Source organism: Balaenoptera acutorostrata, chromosome 3 (genome assembly GCF_949987535.1).
Source record: "Balaenoptera acutorostrata chromosome 3, mBalAcu1.1, whole genome shotgun sequence".
Classification (NCBI taxonomy): Eukaryota; Metazoa; Chordata; class Mammalia; order Artiodactyla; family Balaenopteridae; genus Balaenoptera; species Balaenoptera acutorostrata.
Genome location: NC_080066.1, coordinates 91,973,148 through 91,997,621, shown reverse-complemented (window position 1 = coordinate 91,997,621; position 24,474 = coordinate 91,973,148). Strand labels below are relative to the sequence as shown.

General features: G+C 43.1%; 1 protein-coding gene across 1 annotated transcript in view; it reads left to right on the top strand.

Moving 5' to 3' along the window:
* Window positions 1-20,323, top strand: part of SQOR (sulfide quinone oxidoreductase) — a 45,418-nt gene extending 25,095 nt beyond the window's left edge. The window contains exons 4-10 of the mRNA XM_007169710.3: window positions 5,476-5,529; window positions 9,109-9,303; window positions 10,920-11,129; window positions 15,955-16,138; window positions 18,204-18,271; window positions 18,567-18,745; window positions 19,985-20,323. Coding sequence (XP_007169772.1) covers window positions 5,476-5,529; window positions 9,109-9,303; window positions 10,920-11,129; window positions 15,955-16,138; window positions 18,204-18,271; window positions 18,567-18,745; window positions 19,985-20,042 — 948 coding nt within the window. The 3' untranslated portion in view covers window positions 20,043-20,323. The remainder of the gene's footprint in view (window positions 1-5,475; window positions 5,530-9,108; window positions 9,304-10,919; window positions 11,130-15,954; window positions 16,139-18,203; window positions 18,272-18,566; window positions 18,746-19,984) is intronic.
* Window positions 20,324-24,474: the final 4,151 nt, after the last annotated feature.

Below are 24,474 nucleotides of genomic sequence, written 5' to 3'. Positions count from 1 at the left end.
TCCCTCTTCATTTTTTATAGATAGACAGGTTATATGAAAGTTCTGCCTTTAATGAGTCAGAATCTACCTTCCTGTAACCTCTTTTTTTGTTCTTTCTTGGGCCTCCAGGGTGATAGTAGCCATAATACTGTTCTTGCTCCTTATTCTTCCTGTAGTGTGGGAGAGAAAGCCTTCTCTCTTTTCTGTGGAGAAACCCTCCAACTATTTGAAGGTGGCTCTTAGAGTCTGTGTCAGTCTTCTCCTCAGGTAGACTTGTCCTGCTGTCTCCATTTTCCTCAGATTTCATGAGCTCCAGCCCTCTCACTACCCTCTTTACCCTGCTTGAGACATCATCTGGCTTGTTTTGCCCCCATGATCCGTGGCCCCTAGAGGTGCCTAGAAGAGTAGCCAACACTACAGAACAGCCCAGAATAGAGTGGGACATTCTCTCCCACAACTAGATAGAATCCAAGCTAGCATTTGCCAAGTTACCACAGTGCTGATTCATGCTGGGCTAGCGGTCAGCTCAAACCACTGGGTCTTTTTTTCACATGATCTACTGTCAAGTCAAGCATCCCGCATCCTAAAATATATACAGACATATTTATTTATTTACATTAAATTAAAAATTTTATATATTATTTTCTCCCTGTTGAAACACTTCCATATTTTCCCCAGCATGTCCAGGAGAGCAGACTGGATTAAACACAAGATTGTTCTCAGTTCACAAGATTGAGTTTTGGGGCTCATTTCCCTTGCCAGTCTGCTGCCAGCTCATGGGACCAGTGGGCTTGTATCTTCTAATACACATCCCCCTTTGGTACAGCAGTGCCTGCCTCCTAGTCAGACCCCTCTGCATTATAGGAATAGCTCAGAGTCCTCTGTGATTGGGTTTGTGTGTATCTTAAGGAACATAAACTTGTCTTATCTCTTGAGAATGAGAGGCACTGGGAGGTGCTCCCAGTTCTGAGTCCTGCTTAGACATCTAAGGCCTAGACCCTTGGGAGAGTTGTAGAGTCTTGTTTTAGGGCTGCGAAAGAAGTTGGTATTAGTTGGTGAGACTCTTCTCCGAGATTTTTTAAGCAAAAGTATTCCATAGCCAGATATCAGAAATCTACATACAATGTCTCTTCTTCTTGGTTTTGGTTCACCCTCCCAGCCTGCCTGGATCTTTTAGATTTTTGATTCAGACATCCAGTTAGCAATTTTTCCTTGCCATTATCCATGATGGTTTCATTTAAGTTCAAGGTTTTAATTCTTTAACATGCCCCTAGAGAACTTTTTTCTAGCTTACATAAATCAATCAATATTCTTTTGAAAATATTAAAAAATTTACCAAATCATTTCCATTCTTTGTTTACACTTTCCTATCCTGTTTACAATGTGAGGGTACTGCTGAAATCCAGCCTCAGTGTGTCTGTGTCTCTGACTTTTCCCTGATTCAGAGTTCTGTGTGTTTGGAATGTGTCCCCCAGGCCCCGTGTAGACTGGTCCTTGCTCCTTCTCCAGATTTAACCTGGTTCTATTCTCTTCCTTGTTCCTACTCCAGCACACTGGCCTCTCATTTCCTCAAATACCATGGCCTCCTTCTTCCCCAGGACATTTGCACATGCTGCTTCCACCTCTTCCCCTAGCTAACTCCTGCTTATCGTTAGCTTAGAGGTGACATCTTCAGGCAAGCCTCCTGATCTACCAGACTAGTCAGGTTCCCCCTTGACATGCCATCACAGCATTCTGTGGTTTAGTAATTATTTGTGTGATTATCTGGTAATGTCTGTCTTGCCCACTAGACTGAGTTCCTGGAGGGGTAGGAACTGGGTCTTTCTTGTTTAGCGTTGTATGTCCAGGACTTAGCACAATATCTGTCACATAGAAGGTGTTCAGTAAATCTTTGTGAGCAAGTTGTGCCTCAGTTTCTTCATCTGTAAATTGGTACTACTAATAATACCTACTTCATTGGGTTGCTGTGAGGATTAGATGAGTTAAAACAAGTAAAACATTCAGAACAGTGCGTTGTACAGAGTGAATGCTCAAGAAATGTTGCTGTTATTATTTTTTAAAGAATACATGAAATAAATGGGACTTAATTAAACTTAAAAGTTTTTGCACAGCAAAGGAAACCATAAACAAGACAAAAAGACAACCCTCAGAATGGGAGAAAATATTTGCAAATGAAACAACAGACAAAGGATTAATCTCCAAAATATACAAACAGCTCATGGAGCTCAATATCAAAAAAACAAACAATCCAGTTAAAAAACGGGCAGAAGACCTAAATAGACATTTCACCAAGGAGGACATACAGATGGCCAAGAGGCACATGAAAAGATGCTCAACATCACTAAGTATTAGAGAAATGCAAATCAAAACTACAACGAGGTATCACCTCACGCTGGTCAGAATGGCTATTATCAAAAAATCTAGAAACAATAAATGCTGGAAAGGGTATGGTGAAAAGGGAACCCTCCTGCACTGTTGGTGGGAATGTAAATTGATACAACCACTTTGGAAAACAGTATGGAGGTTCCTTAAAAAACTAAAAATAGAACTACCATATGACCCAGAAATCCCACTACTGGGCATATACTCTGAGAAAACCATAATTCAAAAAGAGTCGTGTACCCCAATGTTCATTGCAGCACTATTTACAATAGCCAGGACATGGAACCAACCTAAATATCCATGAACAGATGAATGGATAAAGAAGATGTGGCACATATATACAATGGAATATTACTCAGCCATAAAAAGAAGCAAAACTGAGTTATTTATAGTGAGATGGATGGACCTAGAGTCTGTCACACAGAGTGAAGTAAGAGAAAGAGAAAAACAAATACCATATGCTAACACATATATGTGGACTCTAAAAAAAAAAAAAATGGTACTGATGAACCTAGTTGCAGGGCAGGAATAAAGATGTAGACGTAGAGAATGGACTTGAGGACATGGGGTGGGAGGGGAAAGCTGGGGTGAAGTGAGAGTAGCATCGACATATATACACTACCAAATGTAAGATAGCCAGTGGGAAGCAGCAGCATAGCACAGGGAGATCAGCTCGGTGTTTTGCGATGACCTAGAGGGGTGGGATAGGGAGGGTGGGAGGGAGGCTTAAGAGGGAGGGGATATGGGGACATGTGTATGCATATGGCTGATTCACTTTGGTGTACAACAGAAACTAACACAGTATTGTGAAGCAATTATACTCCAATAAAGATCTATTAAAAAAAAAAAAAGAATACATGGAAAAAAGGAAAAGGAAATATTTATTGAGTATCCACTCTGTGCCCGCAGAGTATTTGACTGCTGACTGATGGAAAGCAGGTTTACAGTTTGTGAACACATGCTGATGCTTTTCTTTTTCTAAATTATTACGAGACATCTATTTAGTAGATGGGCCTGGAATTTTGAAATGTTTAAACATCCTATTTACTAAATTGTTAGTGTCAGAATGTACCTCCCCCATCCCCTGTTTAAAATTAGAACACTTGCCCATATTTAGCCTTCCAGCGGGGTCTGCACTGTTCTCTGAAATTGCTCAAAAGTTTTGTCTACAAGTTTTTGCAGTTCCTTAGAGTTAGGTCTTCTGGCCTGGAAGCTTGAGCTCATTCAAAAGACTTGAGGCTTTCTTGTGTTGTTTGCTACTTTAGGGTTTATTCTCCCTTCTTTATTTATTTGTTTTCATAATCTTAAGCACGTCTGTTACTAGTCCTTAAAATAATCAATATTATGCTCTAATAGAACCATCAAGGCAGGCACAAACCAATGGCTTTTCTTGCTGACAGTATGCATATGTCTTACCTGTAGGGCACCACCCCCAGACCCCGTGCCATCTCTAACCTCACACCCTGAAGACTCAACACAGTTCACTCAGCCATTTAATGGGCCTGGTACACCTTCCTACAGACCAAGGAATTTAAGGGCACCCGGTCTCTATGGGTAGGCAAATCATACAGGTGAAGATGTATATATTATCTGTCCACTTTGATAAACTGTATTTTTCACAAGCAACTGAAATCAACCATCCACGTGTCCTTTCATCCAACAAGCATTACCAACTTCCTCACTTTAATTTAGTGACTGTGCTAGATTCTGGGACTATAGGGACCAAGACATAAGCTTCATCCTCTAGGAGCGTTCGGCGTGGCGAGGAGAACATTGCTGCTGTATAACACAAGTGCTTCTCTGTTTGGTACCAGACTGTGGCAGTGGTCACCTGTGGTTCCATTCTGGGCTCCTGGAGTCATTCTCCAGTTTTCTAGGCAAGTCCTTTCACTTTACATCCTTCTTGCTTACACTCCGGTGCTTCAACTTGTCTTCCCTCTGATCCTAAACCCCCATTCCCATCACAATAAATATGGATACTTTTGCCCTCAGCATGGGTAAGCACAATGCCCATATTTAAAGAGAGGAGTTTTAAATTCCAAACAGATCATTAAACAAGATCAGGTAGGTTATATCACACACCTCCTTTTCAGTGACCCTCAAAAGAGAAGTTTCTCAGTTACGATATTGATCCAATTCATAGGACAGGTCAGATTTGCTGGGGATTCACAAGTTGCCTGATAGCTTTTAAAGAAAGCTGATTGTTTTTGGAATATCACTCAGCCATAAAAAGAAGCGAAACTGAGTTATTTGTAGTGAGGTGGATGGACCTAGAGTCTGTCATACAGAGTGAAGTAAGTCAGAAAGAGAAAAACAAGTACCGTATGCTAACACATATACATGGAATCTAAAAAAAAAAAAAAGGTTCTGAAGAACCTAGGGGCAGGACAGGAATAAAGACGCAGACGTAGTAGAGAATGGACTTGAGGACACGGGGAGGGGGAAGGGTAAGCTGGGACGAAGTGAGAGAGTGACATGGACATATATACACTACCAAATGTAAAATAGATAGCTAGTGGGAAGCAGCTGCATAGCACAGGGAGATCAGCTCTGTGCTTTGTGACCACCTAGAGGGGTGGGATACGGAGGGTGGGAGGGAGATGCAAGAGGGAGGGGATATGGGGATATATGTATACATATAGCTGATTCACTTTGTTATACAGCAGAACTAACACACCATTGTAAAGCAATTATACTCCAATAAAGATGTTAAAAAAAAAAAAAGAGAGCTGATTGTTTTAAGATTTGAAAGTCATCCTCCCACTCTTCAACATGAAAAATGTTGTGTTAACACAAGCACTAGGGAAGCACTGTGGCCTCTTTGCTGTCGTTCTCCACTGTGTAAAAATACAGGCGTCTCGAGCTCCCAGAGGCCAGGCAGGTTATACAATATTTGTGAAGCAGTGAGGTGTGAGGCAGCAGAGAACGGTGGGCATGATGGCAAACTGGAATGTGCATCCCTGCCTGCTGTCCTGCCCACTACCCACAGCCCCAAGTCAGTCACGGTAAAAAAATGGAAACGCAGTGTTGGCCAAGCACATTTGGGGCCTGAGTCAGCCCTTGGGCTGCCACTTTTTGGGTCCTGGTCTAAAATGTCATTTTTTTGTGTTGCAGATTTCCTACAAATATCTTATCATTGCTCTCGGAATTCAGCTGGACTACGAGAAGGTACTGTTTTAAGCTACTTTTATGTTACACTGGCTTACTTATGCTACGATCAAAACCACATTTAGTTGCTTTACATTCATTTTGACAAGAAAGAGTATTAAGAAATCCCCTTCTAGTTTTATTTCTCAGCAGTCTTTTTATGGTTTTAAAAAAGTCTTCTCTAAGATTCTGTCAATGATCATGATATGTTCTAGCTTTAAACTTTAATCAGAGTTCAGCGTGTCCATGGCCTGATGGTAATTCTTGCAAAATAGCAGCCTTTTCCACACTTACAAGAAAACTATGTTTCTCTGTAGGACTTAGTTGGTTATATTACAGATAAAATTTTCCTTTGAAAGTAAGATTTAGATTGTGAATTCTTAAGCAGACTTTAAGGGTAGAATACCAGCAGTTAGCTTATCAGGAGCTGGAAGGATGTCTGAGTTTTGTTGCATAGAGCTGGTATGAAGTGACCGACACAATATAAATGCTGCCCTTGAAGTTCCTTAGACCTCCCTTTTCAGTGAGCTAGAGCGCCAGATGCCTTCTGACAATTGTGAGATTCAAATTTATTTTCCTAAAACATAATAGGGTGAGTTAGTAATTATGATTTCCAGAAGCTTATTGGGGACTGTGGATAAGCAGCTGAAGCACGTAAAGCATTGTGATGACCAGGTCACAGGTTTCAGGAATGCGGTCCAGGTGAGGGCCACATATGAGTTGGATCAGCAGGGTCTTTGAAGTGTGTTTCTGTGTAAAAAACCAGAATCATGACATGTCCAGGGTAGGGTGTAGTGAAAATGACCTGGGACGTGTTCTGTGAAGGTTTAAACAAGCCATGACTTGGTGTGAAGGTGTGATGAGTTTGGTGCCATGGGTCATGGGCCTCATATAACGACAAACTGTGGAGGAGGCTCTGTGGAGAAAGGTGCCAGTTATAATTTCTGGGACGTCCGTGCCTCTTAAAAAGCCCACCAGAGTTGACTTAGCAAAGACAGCCCATCTCCACCATCCTGTCACCCCGACAGCCCGGTGCCGTGAGAGGAGGACTGTTTGAAGAGACCAGCGCTGAGAGTTCTTAGCACTCTCTTGCAGTAAACCAAGAAACAATAATATTTAAAAGTGGGCTTCCCTGGTGGTGCAGTGGTTGAGAATCCGCCTGCCAATGCAGGGGACACAGGTTCGATCCCTGGTCCGGGAAGATCCCACATGCCACGGAGCAACTAAGTCCGTGAGCCACAACGACTGAGCCCGTGTGCCACAACTACTGAAGCCTGTGCACCTAGGGCCTGTGCTCCGCAACAAGAGAAGCCACCGCAATGAGAAGCCCGTGCACCGCAACGAAGAGTAGCCCCCGCTCGCCACCAACTAGAGAAAGCCCGCGTGGCAGCAACAAAGACCCAACACAGCCAAAAGATAAAATAAATAAATTTATATATAAAAAAAAATAATATTTAAAAGTAACTGTTACTATGGAGTCTCTACTATGTACAGGGACCATGCTAGGAATCTAATACTGATTCCTCACAACTGCTTGTGAGGTAGATATTTTTATCGCCTCTTGATAGATGAGGAAACTGAGGCTAAGAGAACATGAATAACATTACCAGGGCTACTGTGTTACTTAGCACGCTTTGCAGATACTAGAAAAGTACCCAGGTTAGTGTAAACAGAAAGGGATTTCTTTGATGAGGATACCAAGGTGTTTGGATCTCGGGGGCAGGAATGTAGTTGGGCCTCCAGAAGGGCTGGATCTCTGATCTGGGCTCTGTTGAACCGCAGCAGCTTCTCTCTGCCCAGCTGCCTTCTCCTCTTTCCCCCACCAGCTCCCGAGGGGGTCTCTGCAGCACCGTGTCCTGCTTGCTGGTCTGCTCAGTGCAGTAGGATGGTCCACAGCTCCCAGCGCACAGCTTGTTATCTCATCTCTTTCTCAGACTTTCCTGGCTCCTGCTTCAAGGTTCCCAGAAGCAACTTGGATTCAGTGGTGTCATAAACTGCCCTTTATGACCAAGTCTCCTTAAAAGGAACTTGGTTACCACTTTATGGCATCCTTTTCCTTAACAACAACTTCTTCAGACTAGAGAAAAACGACGAAGGCAGATTTGCTGTTTGTTTATCTCTTGGATACTGAGTTTTTCTTTGGGAGCCCGGAAGTGTGGAGGTCCTGTGGGAAGAGCCACAGGCAGTGGTCAGGGACCTCGGTATCTAGTTCTGTAAGAGTCTAGGTGGGTCTCTCAACCTTGGTCTTCAGTTTCCTCGTCTGCGTCTGTGGGTCAATAATATTCCACCCCCTCCCTCAGAGGAGTATAGTGAATAGAGTGAATATTAACATAGATGTGAAACTGCAGAAACATTAAAATGCAAGGTGATTTTATGGTAATAAATGGTTACTGTTGTTGAGACTGAGAATATTACAACTACTTAAACTGCAGCAGAAGATATAGTCAGTAATCAGAGGAATAGTTGCTCTTAATGTTGGATGCAATGGAGGAGACCATAGGACTCTGTTTCCTTGAGACCTGAGGAATAGATGTTGGGTGACTCTGCAGTTGGGTGCCCTACAGCCTGGAGAACAGGCTGGAGAACAGCCTGGGGAGGTTCTGAAGGACAAGGCCATCTTGATGACTGTTTTTGATCGTTCCCTGCTTGTGCTTGAGTCCCTTAACTCACTCCTTTCCATCTTCATTGCATTGTATGAACCTTCTAACATTTAAGACAGGGACCCAGTTAATCTTCCTGGCAGGAATACACTAATACTTACAAAGCACTACCACGTAAGTGTCATTTTTCTAATCACCTTATACACTTGGTCTCCTTTATTCCTGCCAACAACCCCACGAAGCAGTTACTTTTATCCCCATTTCACAGATGCTGAATATGAGCTTCTCAGTGTGCATCAGAATCACCTGGAGGGCCTGTTAAAACAGATTTCTGGGCTTGCCTCTGAGTTTCTGATCCAGTAGGTTTGGGGTGGGGCCTGATAATTTGCATTTCTGACAAGTTCCCAGGTGGTCCTGTTCTGGGGACCACACTTGAGACCCACCAGCTGATTTACTGGGTAATTTACACAGGATCACAATGCTTGTAAGTGGAAAGCTAGGACTCAGGCTGGGTCTGTAGGGTTCCCAAGTCCATGCTTTTAATTTCCTGCCTTTGTGGCCTTTACCAAGAGCTGGGCCTGGTCCAACCTGATACAGAGTAATTTAATTTTGTTAATCACTGACAGTATGGCTCTTGGTTCTGCCTGTTGTTCTTTTTCTTCCCAGTAAGGCAACTGGTTCTCTGAAAAGGAAGTAAGCCTGGCTTCTTGTCCTCACTCTGATGGTGGGAAGAGATAGGTTCAAATCCTGGTCTCCAGGCCAGGAGGGTTTCCGCCAGGCCAAGCCTGTTCTGTGCTTTGACAGGTGACTGCGGGCACCACAGCTCTGGGCTTAGCAGATCCCTCAGCCACCTGCCTGCTCCACTGTGTTTGAGTCCTGGGGCTAATGATTGTGCTGAAATACTTGAGAGGTTGTAGAAATGGCAGAGAACAAGGACTCTAAACACAGACTCCGTTTGCACTTTTGTTAAATAATAATTTCTTTGTGTGCTTTGTTGCAGATCAAAGGCCTCCCTGAAGGTTTTGCCCATCCCAAGATAGGGTCCAATTATTCAGTTAAGACGGTAGAGAAGACATGGAAAGCTCTGCAGGACTTTAAGGAGGGCAATGCCATCTTTACCTTCCCTAATACTCCAGTGAAGTGCGCTGGAGCCCCGCAGAAGATCATGTATTTATCAGAGGCCTATTTCAGGAAGGTATGCTTCTTTTCCAGGGATGGAGACAAGGAGGGCAGAAGGGATTTCATTTTTATCCATGTCAAAGTGCCTTTTCTGTTTTTAAATTTTTATTACATATGTACAAAATTATGTAATTGGAAGCTTACAAAATAGAAAAAAAGGAAGAAGTCACTCATAATCCAATTGCTTTGGTATAGCTGCTGTCATCAATTTGACATGTACTTCCATTTTTTTCCCTATACATGTTTTTTTTTTAACATGGTTATAATCATACTGTACATACAAATTTATATGTATTATATGTTATTAAATAATCTTTGTAATATACTTTTAAATGTGTGTATAAAAGCCTACTGGTGAGATATGTTAGAGATTGTTTAAATATATCTGTGCATATGCACAATTAGTTGCACATTGTTTATGTTTGTACATAATAATATCCTCAGTTGCTCCCGCTCAACTTCAGTGTTATGAATATTTTTTGGCTCTTATTATATATTCTTGGATGTGTAATAGGCAAACTGCCAAGTCTAAAGGCAAAAAATTGTTCACTTAGAACTTTGGACCTTAGTGGAAAGAGATGTTTGGGTGGGGATGCTTTCTCAGCGTTCCTCAAACACCTTCAGGTGTCCACAGCTCAGGTACACCTGGTGAGAAGCTGTGGAGAAGCTGCTGTGGCCCTCCTGCCCATGTGTGGGATGTCACAGTTGGTTTACCAAAGCGCGGTTTGACTTGAGACAGTGACAGGATTCAAAGCAGCCTCTGGTTCTGTAAAGGGACAGGTGGGCAGAAGGGGAGGGGAAGGTGGGACTGAAGAGGTGTTGAATGTGTGCTTGGAGCCCGGCACTGGGAAGGCCTTCCCCTGGGTTATGTAAACCTGCCCCAACCCTGTGGGGTGGGCAGTTAAGGAACAGGTCCACCATCACTGCTGTTTCTAAGAAAAGGTCACTCTGGGTCATGAGAATTCCGGGTTGGCACAGCCTTTTGAGGTTCTTACCCACCCATCTTCTTTCAAATAGTGTGATCCAGGTGAGAAAATCCTAAACGGAGCTGAACAAAAGAAAAGAGTCAGAGGTTAGCTTTCTTCCCTCCTGGAATTCTCTTTGCATAACATCTCCCAAGTCTTAGATGGCCTGAGAGGAAGGTTCTCTTTCAGGTGCCTTAAGATCTTAGGCACTTGGGAGGATACCAGCCTCTCTGAAACATATGAACAATACTAGAGTGTATGAGCCAAGGGGACGGGAACTTTGTTTTGTTCACTTCTGTCCTCTCAGCACCTAGAATAGTATCGGGCCAACTCTAGGACCTTATTAAATGTTTACTGAGTGAATCAACAAATGACTATATGAATAAACAGTTCAGCTCTATCTTCCCTTGGACTTGACTTTCATCTCTGGCCCTCTTTGAACAGGATCCACCTCAACACCTGAATCAAGTTGCTCTTAGTTGCTGTGTCACTGACAGAAAATGAGGAGGCAGTGGATTGGTCCACAGCTCACCCACCAGCGCATAGTGATGAAGAAAGCTGGCGAGGTCTCTTCTGAGGGTTTTAAGTCTTGTCTAGGTTAAAAAAAAAAAGGGTGGCTGGAGTAATACTTTGATGTTGGTTGTTTCTATTCTTTCCTTTTTCTCAGACAGGGAAGCGATCTAAGGCCAATATCATTTTCAACACTTCTCTTGGAGCAATTTTTGGGGTCAAGAAGTATGCAGAAGCCCTGCAGGAGATTATCCGGGAGAGGAACCTCACCGTTAACTACAAGCAAAACCTCATTGAAGTCCGAGCTGATAAACAAGAGGCTGTTTTTGAAAATCTGGACAAACCTGGAGAGACCCAAGTGATTTCAGTGAGTGTGGAGGTGAAGCTGTCAGCTGAGCAGTGCCATAGATGCAGGCGACGCTGAGGCCCCCACTTCCTTGTCTATCATCATCATGTGCTTGGGAGGCTGGTTACAGTGAGCATCTAAGGGTTGCAACAGGGGAGACGGTGGACCAAAATGGGTGGGGAAGAGAAAGAGATAAGAGGCTGTGTCTATGGGAGGTGAGCAGGGTTCATCTACCGGTACCAAGTGAATTTTTATGCTATTTTGTGTGTACTTCCTTGGCATTGAGTCACTTGAAGCTGCCAAAAATATATTACAACTTCAGTTATTGCCTAGAGTTTAAGAAAGGCTCCTTAAATGCAGGATTTGGTGATTGTCTCAATTTATGGTTTGTGAGAGTCAGCCCTGCTTGTGGGTAGTTCAAGAATGATGGGTATCTTTCATCTGTGGAAGGGGCTGTCTTTAAACATCTTTCGCCTGTGCCTGAAAGGAAATGCTTAAAAATCCTTGAAAGATCTGGTGGAGCCATATCCTGCTTGGAAAGATCTAGCCTTTGTATATGGGCTTGGCTTCTATGTGTCTGTTTCTTCTTCTGTGAAGTGTGGGACTAGTACATTAAGAACAAGATGTAAAGGCATCTGGAGAAGATGCATGGAAGCATCATTTGTTTATGTCATTCTGGCAAGAGCTGTTACTAATGAGGAAACAGTACATAGAGTCACAGTTTATTCATTCAGCATTTTTAGAGGAATGAAGGAGTCCATAAAAGGAAATTTTGAAGTGAACCAAAGATTAATTTTGTAAACATCAAAACTTCACATTTTAAGCTTCCTAGTACAAGCTCTTTTTAAAATGTATTTCACACATCTTTCCTTTCTTAAATGGCATGTAATGACTATCATTTAAAATGTTGCTAATGACTCAAGGTCATATTTTAAAAAACTTTTAGTTAGAAATAATCTCAAACTTAGAGAAGTTGCAAAAATAAAAATTGTGCAAAGAAGACTGTATATAGACTTTACCTAGATTCACTTATTATAAAGTTTTACTCGTTGATTTCACTTTCTGTTTCTCTCTTTCTCTCTATGTGTAAGTATAATGTAATGTAATGTAATATAATATATTTTCCCAAAGCATTTAAAGGTGAGTTATGTACATTGTACAACATGGTCCTTTACCCCTAAATATTTCACTGTGAATTTCCTAAGAGATAGGAGTATTCTCTGACATAACCACAGTACAGTTATCAATTCAGTAAATTTAGCATGGATACAATATTTTAATCTATGAGTTACAGTCTGGTTTTGTTGATTGACAAGTAGCATTTGTAGTGCCATCCCCTCCAGGACAGAAGCCGGTATAATTGTCATGTCTCTTTAGCCTCCTTTAATCTGGAATGTTTCCACAGCCTTTCTTTGTCTTCCATGACACTGACATTTTGGAATAATACAGCTCCCTCCCACCCCACTTTTATTTTTTAATAGAATGTTCCTCATTTTGGGTTTGTTTATGTTTTCTTCTGATGAGTTTCAGGCTCTGCTTTTTGGACTGAAATACGGCATAAGTGGTGTGTATTTCTAGGGCATCACATTGGAAAGCACACAATACTCATCTGCCCCTCGCTGAAGATGTTCATTTTGATCGCCAGTCAAGATATGGTCCAATTCCTCCACTGTATAATTATTATTCTTTTTCTTCCTTGGTAATAATAAGGAGTTTGGCGGGGGTGGGGGGGTGCAATTTCAGACCATGCAAACACCCTACTCAGTAAAGTTTCCCACTAGATTTAACATCCATTGATGATTTTTGCCTAATCCAGGCTTTACTACGGTGGTTGCAAAATGATGTTCCAGTCCAGCATTCCCTCCACCTTTACTGGTAGACTCTTGGCATCCTGTCAGCAAAAGCCCTCTCTTCTCAATTAATTAAGTAATTATTAGTATGAACTCATGAATTTCTGTTTTTTCCCCCAGTGGTTTATAATTCATCCCTGTCCTTAATTATTTTGGTGCTCAAGTTGTCCCAGATTTGGTCAGTAGGAGCCCTTTCAGGATGGCTCCTATGTCCCTGTGACATGTCCCCATCATATTTTTGAGCAGTTCCTCGCTTTCTGGTGTCACAGCATGTCTCAGGCTCATCTGCTTGCCCCAGCTCAGGGTCATAATTTTGCATAGCTCTTGCATAGTTATGCTGTTAGGGCCTACTGGGTTGTTTAGGGCTAGGTATCACCTTACAAAAGAGTCTCAGGCTACTCTGTTATTTGACTTTGTGTGTGTCCCCTTTGTGGTTTTCCAGTTTTCTTTTTTCCTGGCTGTCAGGCAGTTGTGACTTTGGAAGTTCCCTCCAGCTTCAGCTCTTTTAAATCGCTATTTCTAATTTTTTATTGGCTGGAAAATGAGATAGCCAAACTCATTACATTTCATGTAAAGTAAAAGCAAATGGGCTATGTGTGAGGGCCCACAGCATACTTTTATGAGCAAAGTGTATGAGCTTGAGTGCATGGACTTAATTTTGTTATTTGGTCCTTTTTACTTTGGTTCTCAACTGTGCTGTGGATAGTTGAGGCTACAGATAGGGACTTGCATAAATAAATGGTTATTGTTCTACTAAAGGGTTTATAAGGAAAGAAGATTATTTGTGCCCTTTTGAAGTATAGGATTTTAGGTAAGATTTTCCCTCCAGACCCAATTCTACTGTTTAAAATATGAATTTAAAAAAATCAACCAAAAGGCTTTAGAGCAGTGGCTCTCAGCCCTGGCTGCACATTGCAATAACCTGGAGAGCTTTTAAAATGTGCTGATGCCTGGGTCTAACACTCAAGGATTCTGGTTAATTGGTCTAGGGTGTGGACTGAGGATTGGGAATTTCAAAAGTTCCCCTAATGATTCTCTTGTGTCACCAGGATTGGACACCACTGCTGTAAAGAATTAAATGTACCCAAAAGCCTGTAGTCTCTGATCCTTCATAGAGAGCTTGTGAACTGGTCCAAGTCTCCTATGTTTTTAAAAATCTAAACTTTTTTTATATCATGGAGTCCTAGAACTAGATGAGATTTTGGAGACTGTCTAATGTAGTGCATTTCCTTATAGATGAGGAAGGGAAAGGTGAAATCACTTGTCTAAGTAACAGCATTTCATTTTTCATTGTAAATGAACCTGTTCCTTCAAGCCAGAGCTTCTAAGACTATCATCTACAGGTTTCATATGTCAGAATCACTAGGGGATTTTGTTAAAGTGCAGATTCCTGTTCTTCTCCCACACCTACTGGATTGGGATCTGGGGGTGGTGGGGTCCAGGAACCTGCATTTTCCACAAGTCTCCCAAATGCTGCTTATAAACATTAAAGTTTATATTCTGAATAGATGATTTATGTTAATGAAGGAGAACCAAGTTATTTATCAGATTCAATTTATGGAAATAATGGATAAAGAACAAGCTACAACTGAATGCTAATGTTAATTTTCAGCAAATCTATAAAGCAGACCCCAGTAGTTCTTTTCTCAAATAAAACTTTCATACCTTTATGATGATTATGTGGAAATATTTAACCTTCCTTCTAGAAAAGATATATGAAATTCACGTGTATTTGTGAAATTCAAGCACATTAACTTTAGTAAGGTTTAGTCCTCAGCTAAAAAAAGTGGTCTGGTTAACTGCAGAAGTATAGACATGGCCTTAATAATTTGGTGGATGACGGTTCTTGACCGTTCCATCTGCTGTCCTGCAGACATGTGCTCAGTCTCCATGTAAATGAACAGACCCAGCCTCAGGGACCCAGGCCCCTAAAGAGCCACCCAGAGTACTTTGCAGAACACTGCCCATTTGCCCCACTCCTTCTACCTTAAGGTTGATTAAGCTTATAATTGTCTGAGAGTGGGAATAAATACAAGTCACCTTCCTAACTCCCTCTGCCACCAATGACTGCCAGGCCCTGGTGAGGGGACAGAGCTCCTTATAGAAACCAGGGGTTGTTGACTATCACAAGGTTAGGATTGTCCTAAGATGCTAAAGTTTTCACCATAATGAAATGTTTTGTGTACATTTAAATCAATTTGATATTGCTAGATGGAGTTTATTAAATAAAAGGAATAAAAAGGATAAACTGCAAAATATCATGTAAACAAAAAAGAACATTACATAAACAAAAGAGTTAAATGAGCGATCAGAATTGACCAGGTTTGGTTAGTGCCTATTGCCAAGGGTAACCCTGATACAGGTTTTTGGAAAAAAAATCCACCCTGCCTCCCACATGGTTCAGTAAACCCAACGCTGAATCAGACCCCTCCTTCTTCAAAGTGCTAGCCAATATTCTTGCCACCTTTATTTCACCTTAAATTGGTGTTTTGATGGTTTTCTTTATGTATTTTGAGTGTTGATCCACATTTGGGAATGGTGCCCACTTATGAGCTCCTAACATGGCCGAGTTTCAGGTGCTCTGAGAACCTCTTTGCAGAATAAAACTGAAGTACCAGACTTTACAAGTCGATAGCTGAGGGTCAGGGAGAGAGCAACTGAGATACACCCCCCACTTTGTTTTAGTAATAAATAGAAACATCAATGAGTTCTTTCAAAATGTTAGTGAGGTTCACGCCAGTGTTTCGGATTCCCCCATGCCTACTGCCCAAGGGATCACGTGCCCTCTGTACAGGGAGACCATGCCAGTTATTTTATCACGACATTGCACAGGAGCATGGAAAATCTTGGAGTGGGTGTGGATCAGTTTGAGCACTAACTTATACTGCTCCGTGCAGCCATAGTACAGTGTGTGGGTTAGGGAGTTAGGACGGGAGCTTGTGGGGCTATAGAAATAACAGAAGAAACACACATTTGGATGCTCTCCTTTTTTGCAGTATGAAATGCTTCATGTTACACCACCAATGAGCCCACCGGATGTCCTCAAGACGAGTCCTGTGGCTGATGCTGCCGGCTGGGTGGACGTGGATAAAGACACTCTGCAGCACAAGCGCTACCCAAACGTGTTTGGGATTGGGGACTGCACCAACCTGCCAACGTCAAAGACCGCTGCTGCTGTAGGTAAGACCACGAGCTGTGTTTCTTCCCCACCCAACATGATGTCATCCTCAGGCACCGTCATAACAAAAACAAAAGTTGGGCACAAGTGGCATTTCATTATGTGCTAATTATATTAATGAAGATATATTTCATTATCTTCATTAATAATGAAGAAACTTTTGTGGCCTAAAAATGACTTTGGCCTCCCCAACACAGAAGCAAGTTGTCAAGTGAACCTAGTGTTGTGTAAAGAAGAAAGTATCTGTTGAGTGCTTTGCACCAGAGTAGCATGACCTCATCTGCCTTTTCTCTGGCAGAGGGGTGGTTTTCAGGGGAGGGGGCATTAGAGAGAGAGAGGTACCGCTTTTCCAGCTCTCTAGAATTCTGTTACTTCTCATACTGCCGTGCTCGCATCCCTGGCCTTATTTGCCCCCGATGCCAGGCAGGTTGGCTATTTTTCTTCTGCCTGAAACACCGTAAAACTAGGGAAGCATTTGTTTCCCCAGAAAACACATGCAAGTCAATGAAAGCTTGCAGAGCAGAAAATTGCACTGTTAAGACAGATACAGTGGAGAGTGCCCTGATTGGTACATGATTAAGGCCTCAGCCTGGGAAACTAAATTCTTCACGTCAATGTTCTGCTCTAGCAGTGATGGAGGGAATTGCCTTTTAGATTCTGTATTCTGTAGACAGGAACTGTCTTCTTTAGATGCTATGAAACACGGACCTCCCTGCTGACGGGTATGGGAGCGTTTTGTGTGAATTACACACCTGCCAAACATGTGTTACTTTTGCTTGACTATGTCAACCTAAGAAAGACTTTCCAGGAAATCCACTGAATGTCTTTTTCATTATTATTATTACTATTTTAAAATTTATTTTTGGCTGCATTGGGTCTTCGTTGCTGCGCGTCGGCTTTCTCTAGTTGCGGTAAGCAGTGGCTACTCTTTGTTGTGGTGCGTTGTGGTGTGCGGGCTTCTCATTGCGGTGGCTTCTCTTGTTGCAGAGCATGGGCTCGAGGTGCGCGGGCTTCAGTAGTTGTGGCACGTGGGCTCAGTAGTTGTGGCTCGCGGGCTCTAGAGTGCAGGCTCAGTAGTTGTGGCGCACGGGCTTAGTTGCTCCGCGGCATGTGGGGTTTTCCCTGATCAGGGCTTGAACCCGTGTCCCCTGCATTGGCAGGCAGATTCTTAACCACTGCGCCACCAGGGAAACCTGTCTTTTTCATTATTAACAGTAATTTTCCCCCAACTTTTCATTTCAAAAATCTCAAATCTATTAAAAATTTGAAAGTACAGTGAATACCCATATACCCTTCAGGTATTAACCAGTTATTAGTATTTTGTGACTAACATAATTAACCAATAAATTAATATTTTGCTTGATCACTATGTACATTTTTTGGTTGAGTCATTAGAAAGTAAGTTTTGACATCATGATACTTCACCCTCAAACACTTCTACCTCTATCTCCTAAGAAAAAGCACTTTCTCCTCTATACCCACAAGACCATTATCATGTCCAAGAAATTAAACATTGTATTATAAAATCATCAATACAATCCAATTTTTATTTCTCCATTTTCCCTAAAAATGTCCTTTATAGCTTTATCTGCCCCCCGGCCCCAATTCCCCTTAAATTCATGAGCCGGTCAAGGGCCACACTCTGTATTCGTTGTCCTGTCTCTTTGGTTTTCTTTAATCTAGAAGCCTCTGACTTTTTTTTTTTTTTTTTTTTTACTTTAATGACATTGGCATTTTTGAAGAGTCCAGGCCGGTTATCTTGTAGAATATCCCATAATTTAGAACCGTCTAGTAGTTTTTGATGATCAGATTCAGATCATACGTTTCGGCAAGACTTCCACAGTGAGGCTGTGTTACCTGCCACTGTGTCACCTCAGGAGCCCCTCATGTTAGTTTGTCTTGTCCCTGGTGAAGCTAGATTTCATCACTGGGTTAAGAGTTATGCTCTAGTTACAATCTAGAGGGATGGGGTCTTCTTAACTTGTTCACATTAAAGTTATTTGCAAATTGGTTTTCATGGAAAATCTAGATGCTTATGTTTTTCTGACTTCTCCATTTCTCATGTAGCTGCCCAGTCAGGAATACTTGACAGAACAATTTCTCTGATTATGAAGAATCAAACACCAGTGAAGAAGGTTTGTATGCCTTGTAAGAATCACTGTCTCAATTGACCATCTTCCATTCTGCATGAAAACAGTGTTTTCCCACAATTTTGCCACTTTCTTAATTAGTTTCTCTAATGTGGGCACTTCAGTTTTTGCCTTTAGTATATTCGTGTTATATAATTTCTATTTTTTCACTGTACAAAAAATTAGAGTATACAAAAAAAGAAAAAATTACAACTGTTCAGAGTAAATAATAAATTCTAAAGTATCTAGATAGCACCATGAAAGAAGCCACTTTCCAACTCTGTCTCATGGCCAATTTTAGTATGATGGCTACACGTCGTGTCCGCTGGTGACTGGCTACAACCGTGTTATTCTTGCGGAATTTGACTACAACGCTCAGCCCCTGGAAACCTTCCCCTTTGACCAGAGCAAAGAGAGGCTCTCCATGTACCTCATGAAGGCTGACATGATGCCATTCCTGTATTGGAATGTGATGCTAAGGTCAGTGCATTGCCTGGGGGAGAGGCACAGCTGTCAGCAGATCGTACCGACTTGTGCAGGGCGGTTGTTTCCAAAAGGCCTTCCAGCTTCAGGAGATATGACCCCGAGCAGGACTGGCGAAAGGGAACCACCTTGCTGTGCCATGTCTCATAGATTAGTGATGGCAGCCTGAGAAGGGTTCTGAAGCCTCAGCCAGATGTGGTGGGAAAGAGGCTGCCCTGGGTGAGGGAAGGGAGCCCTAGCGCAGCTACCACCCACAGGGGGTGCAGCCTGTTGTCTTCATTATTGGCAGTGACCGAGTCTTCTGTCTTCCAGGTTCTGGTTCTCTCTTGCTGCTGGATAAATAATAGTAATCATCATAGTAAATCACTTTTGACATGTCAAGTACTTTATCATCTGCTACCTTGCTTTTGTTTCTATTATGTTATAGGACAAAGAACACATAGCGATTAAGAGCATAAGCTTTGGAGTCTGACCTTTGTTTGAATCATGTGTCTGCCATTTACTAGCTGTGTGTCCTAGGGCCAGTTGCTTAAACTCTCTGTGTTTAAGTTTCTTATCTGCAAAATGAAAGTAACATTGTCTTCCTCACAGGATGGGGAAGAATGAGACAATACATAAAAGAGACAGCTACATAGTAGGCATTCAAGTAGTGAAAGGAGTACCAAACTTAATAATTCCTCTTTTTTTGTTGCAAAAAAAAAAATGATCTCATTTGACTTTCCTAAACCCTTTAAGAAAAGTAAGTCAGAATATCGATACCAGTGTTTTTCAGCCAGGGGTGGTTTTGCTCCCCAGGGGACGTTTGACAACATCTGGAGATACATTCTGTTGTCACAACTGGAGGGGACGCTCCTGGCATCTAGTGAGCAGAGGCCAAGGATGCTGCTAAACCAGACAGCCTCCACCGCAAAGAAGTACCTGGTCCAAAATGTCAAGAGGGCCGAGGTTGAGAAACCCTGACCTATACTTAATTCATGAGCAAGTGAAAGTAGAAAGGATTGCAGTCTGCATGTAGTAGGGGCTTTGTTTGGCTGAATTGAGTCAGCGTGTTCAGGCTCACATAGCAAGTCAGTGTCAAAGCCAGGACTTGTCCCCTCCTAGTCCTGGGATCTTCCTGCTGCGCTGTCAGCCTTGCTGTATGGCCTGATAAGTATTTTGTGTGAGGAGCCGCCAGGCTGGCCGAAGTCACCCCCATCTTTTCCGACGCAAAGAACTTCTCCGTGTCATTTCTTACAGGGGTTACTGGGGAGGACCGGCCTTTCTGCGGAAGTTGTTCCATCTGGGTAGGAGCTAAGGATGGCTCAGCCTCTGGATGGCTTGGAGGGATGGCCATCCATCCTTGGATGGCTCCTGGACCAAAATCACAGCCACTGATTGACCGCGAGCAGCATGAAGAATTCAAAATCTAACCCCGTAAAGAATTTACTGCTGGATGATGGTGACCAGATGCCTCCCTTTTCAGTCCCTCTGGACAGCCACCGTGCAGGCTGCCCGGGATGAGCTTGATTCTTTGGAAATACGCAAATGAAAGAACAGACTTCTATTTTTTAAATAAAAGCTTGCCATTGATTGACATTCTGTGAGAAACTTCTATCTTGACTAGTGGAATGAAAAGTTACGGCCCTGGGGAGGAAAAGATGGTGGTGGTGGGATAGCTTACCTGTTATCTACTTCGAGTAGTCAACTGATAGCGGGCGTAATTTCACCAGAGCCTGTTTGGATTTACAGGAAACAAGAGTCATTCCAGGGAGAATAGTATTTCAAACAGTGTCTGTGAAAGCCCCGAAGACGTGTGGCCTAGAATTGGTGCTGCGGGGGCAGTGGACCGAGAGCCCAGCTGCTGCCCCTCTGCTCTGCCACCATGTTCATGCTGAGATCACGTTCTTCTAGCCGGTGACTGATGCGGGGCTGGGGGTGGGTACTCATGCTGGCCTATTCCTACAGGATGTGGAACTCTTCTTCCTGGCAACTTTGGCTCCAGGATTTCCCATTAGCCTGGCTGAAACTTTCTCAGGACTGCATAAAGCCTGAGGTGGTTCTTTCCCATCCCTCCTTCCTTCCCCTCCTCCTCTCCCAGGTGTCCCTGCTGAATCATGGTCTGAAAGCCCTCCCTTGCCTTCTCCTGTTCCTCCTTCTTTAGCCTTGACAGACATTTCCCCCAATAAATCTCTTGCAAATCTAATTCTCTCATGGCCCCTGCTTTGCAGAGAACATACACACAGCGAGAGTGGCATTGATTCAGTCCCAATTTTGACCAATAAAATTTTGAATGAGATCACATTGGAAATATTGCAGGAAGTAGATCCACTTTATTTGAAGTTCAGCAGCAAAATCATTTGTTCCCAACCAGTTTGTTTGGAAGCTTGCAGTTTCAGTTCAGGCTGGTATTTGAAAGCTTTGCATGTTTCATATTTATTTATACACTCCGCCAAAGGGCATTGCTTAGCAGTCTATGCAATGCCTTAGATTTTTATAACGGTTTAGAGTTCAAACCTAAACTGTTACCTATTTTAGGTAACAGTGTTACCTAGGGTTGCTAAGTCTCTCTGGTTTCCTGATGTTCCCTGATGACTTTAGAAACTCTGCTTAGGCATTCATTCATTAATTCAGCAAGGATTTACTGAGCTCCTACAAGCTGCCAAGCACTGTCTTGGCCCTGGAGATGCAGTGGTGAACTGACAGATAAGCGCCCTGCCACAGTTTTGTGGTTCCTGAAGGACAGTTTCCTCTCCTTTCCCTGGGATGCTGGGGTGCTTGCCGAAGGAGGCCTTGCTCTGATTTGGAAAGTAGACTTTCCTCACATGTGGCACATGTTCTGAGGACGAACGGGGTACCATCCTAGCAGCAGACCCCTAATCTGGCAATAGAAGTGGGAGGTGTTTTCTGCATGACCACACATATTCCTGTTTAACATCTGTTATTCTGGCAGAGCTATCAATGGCGCCCCCTTTCACTCTCCGAAATGTCCTATTTGGACCGTAGATTATATTGACCACTGTAGTGATCACACTCAGCCCTCCCACTCCCACCTCAGTTCTAGAATGGGAGAGCAGTGCTATAATAGGTGGCACTGTTTTTCCCCCTGTGCTGCTCTGAAACAGGCGGAGGTGGAGTGTTTCTGCCCTGTTCTCTGAGTCCCTGGGCCTTTACAGAGTTCCTGCCCGAGATGGCTGCAGCCTGCCTCCTGGTGGGCTGCTGAGTCAGGGAGAGCTGGGGGCCGTTCACCCCCAAATGATCTTTCTCTGCGAGGTCCAAGAAGTCCTGGGAATAACCAGCCATGACTCTCTCCCTAAACGTGGGCAAAAATGTATTTTCAGAGAGTGAGGCTGTGTCTCTGGGAATGGCTGAGGCTCTGGGGTGAGTCACTTTGAAATCCCTCCCGGGGTGAGCTGGAGCTTCTTGGGTCTGTTTCTGATCATGCATTCCGAATAAACCCCCAAGCATCAGGAAATTGCCTCAGTTCACATTATGCCGGGCAGAATTTACTGCCGGGGCTGGAGGCAGCAGTAACCATTATTGGTCAGTACATTGGTCTCCAATGAAACCGTATCTCCTTAACCACGAATGTGGGATCGGCCGAGGCGAGGCCTTTCTCTGGGACCGCCTCCAGTTAGCCGGGTCAGCAGCAGTAAGGCGGGAGGGGTAAGACCAGGATAGGTGGTGGTTTCTCCAAAGGTGGTGCCTGGGGTGGGGTGAGGTTGCTGGTCCCACCATGTGGAGGGCTCCAGCTCAGAGGCTGATGCCTCCAGAGTCCAGAAGTGACACAGGGCTAGGACTGCTGACTTGGGAAATCCCTCCTTGTCCCCCCACCCCTACCCTTGGTGTCAGTCCGGGGTGAGGTGTGGATATAGTGAAAGCCGAGCTGGGTGGCAGCTTAGGGACCACTGAGATACAGGGAGGGAAGTGAGACTTAAGTCAGCAGTGGGGGCACAGGGTTTCAGATTTAGTTGGTTCTTATTTATTTATTTCTTAAATATTAAAAACATTTTTGGTGGTTTTTTCCCCCCTTATTTCTAAATTTTGTAGAAATTTTAGAGAACAGAGATCAACAAAAGGAATAGAAATCACTCCAAATCCATCACCCAGTTGTAACAGCTAATAGCATCTTGGTGTCTTTTTCTCTAGTGTACTAATATTGCTGTTACATATAAAGTTCCTGAAAACAAATAGGATCATTCTGTAAGTACTGTTTTGTGACCTGTGTTTTACACTTAATATGCGTTGAAGACCCAGGGGTTGGTTGTAGAGAGGAGAAGGAGATGGGTGAGTAATTACTCAAGGCGCACGGATCATTTGTCCTGGCTGAGAAAACTGCTAATTAACTAATGTAACAAATATATGTCATGTGCCTTGGAGAGTATTGGTATATAGTCAGCACTAGATACTTTTCTCACATAATCCTCCAATAACAGATAATTATCAAAGACATGGAAGGTCTTTTTGTGTAAGGTGGCTTTGTAATGCAACAGTTAAGAGTGGCTCCTCTGATTGTTTGTATGCACTGGATAAGTCCAGTCTGATTTTAAAGCAAAGTCCCTGCTTTATGCCCTAAGACCAGAGATGAAACTTTCGTTTGGGATAGGCTCATTGTAATCATTTCAGGGAGGGAAGGAACAAGAGCGATGCTTTGGATAAGATGAGGCTTTCTGAAAGGATGAATGAAAACCAGGTCTCTCTGTGTAGGTTAACTGCCAAGTAGCTAAGGCGATTGCTTGTCTAATGCTAGAGAAAGTCAAGGCTAATACTTTGCAACAGATAGGTAGAAAGGTCACAAGACACAGCTGAGAAAGATGGGTGGTGAAATATGGAACAGTTTTCTCCCCCAGTATTGATTTTTAAAAAGTAACTTCCCGGGAGGAGTGCACGCTGTGAACAACCCTAAATGAAGTTATAACTTTCCATGTTTGCATGCAGTAAAACTCCTGTAATTGCATCCCTCAGCTGCAATTTGGGGCCACACCCAGGCCCGCAGTGGTGCCAAAAGGCAGGAACTCTGGTGCTGTACTGGCACAAGCTGGGTTCAGATTTCTCGAGGGACAGCTGGATAGAACACAGGATTTGGAGCCACAGACGGGGGTTCGGGTCCTGGCTCTCCCACTGACTCGTGCCTCATAGCGTCCCACTAGTGCGTTTTAATCACCACTTTACAACCTGGAGAGTGGGTAACAATACCTACTTCACAGGGTTAACACAAGCATTAAATGAATTGAGGTATAGCTTTTAGCAGTTCGGCGCATAGACTGTAGCTGTGATTGTTGTTGTTAACTCCAATAGTTGAATGAAGTGCTCAGAAATACAGCTTCCCCTTAGACTAGAAATTCCTGCCTGTCTGTGAGAAATGGGGTCATGACGGCTCTCCAACATCCTTGTTCTAGCAAGACGGATTCTGTCACTTGATACCACCACAGCTCCCTGCCTCATTTCGACAGACTTTCAGAGTTGGGAAATTGCCAGCATTATAGATTAGCCCATGTGGGGTAGTGGCTAAGAGTACATGTCTGGATCCAGCTTGCCTGGTTTGAATCCCAGATCTGCTTCTCACTGGCTTTGTCACCTAGGGGAAGTCCCTGAAACTCTCTGGGCCACTGGTTAATTTAGATCACAGAAGGCCCTTTGTATTTCAATCTCTCTTGATCTCAATCAGTCCCTCTCTCCAGGCTATATAAATACACATGATAGATACATACTATTGGTTATAGGGGTTCACTGACTGCAAGAATTCACTA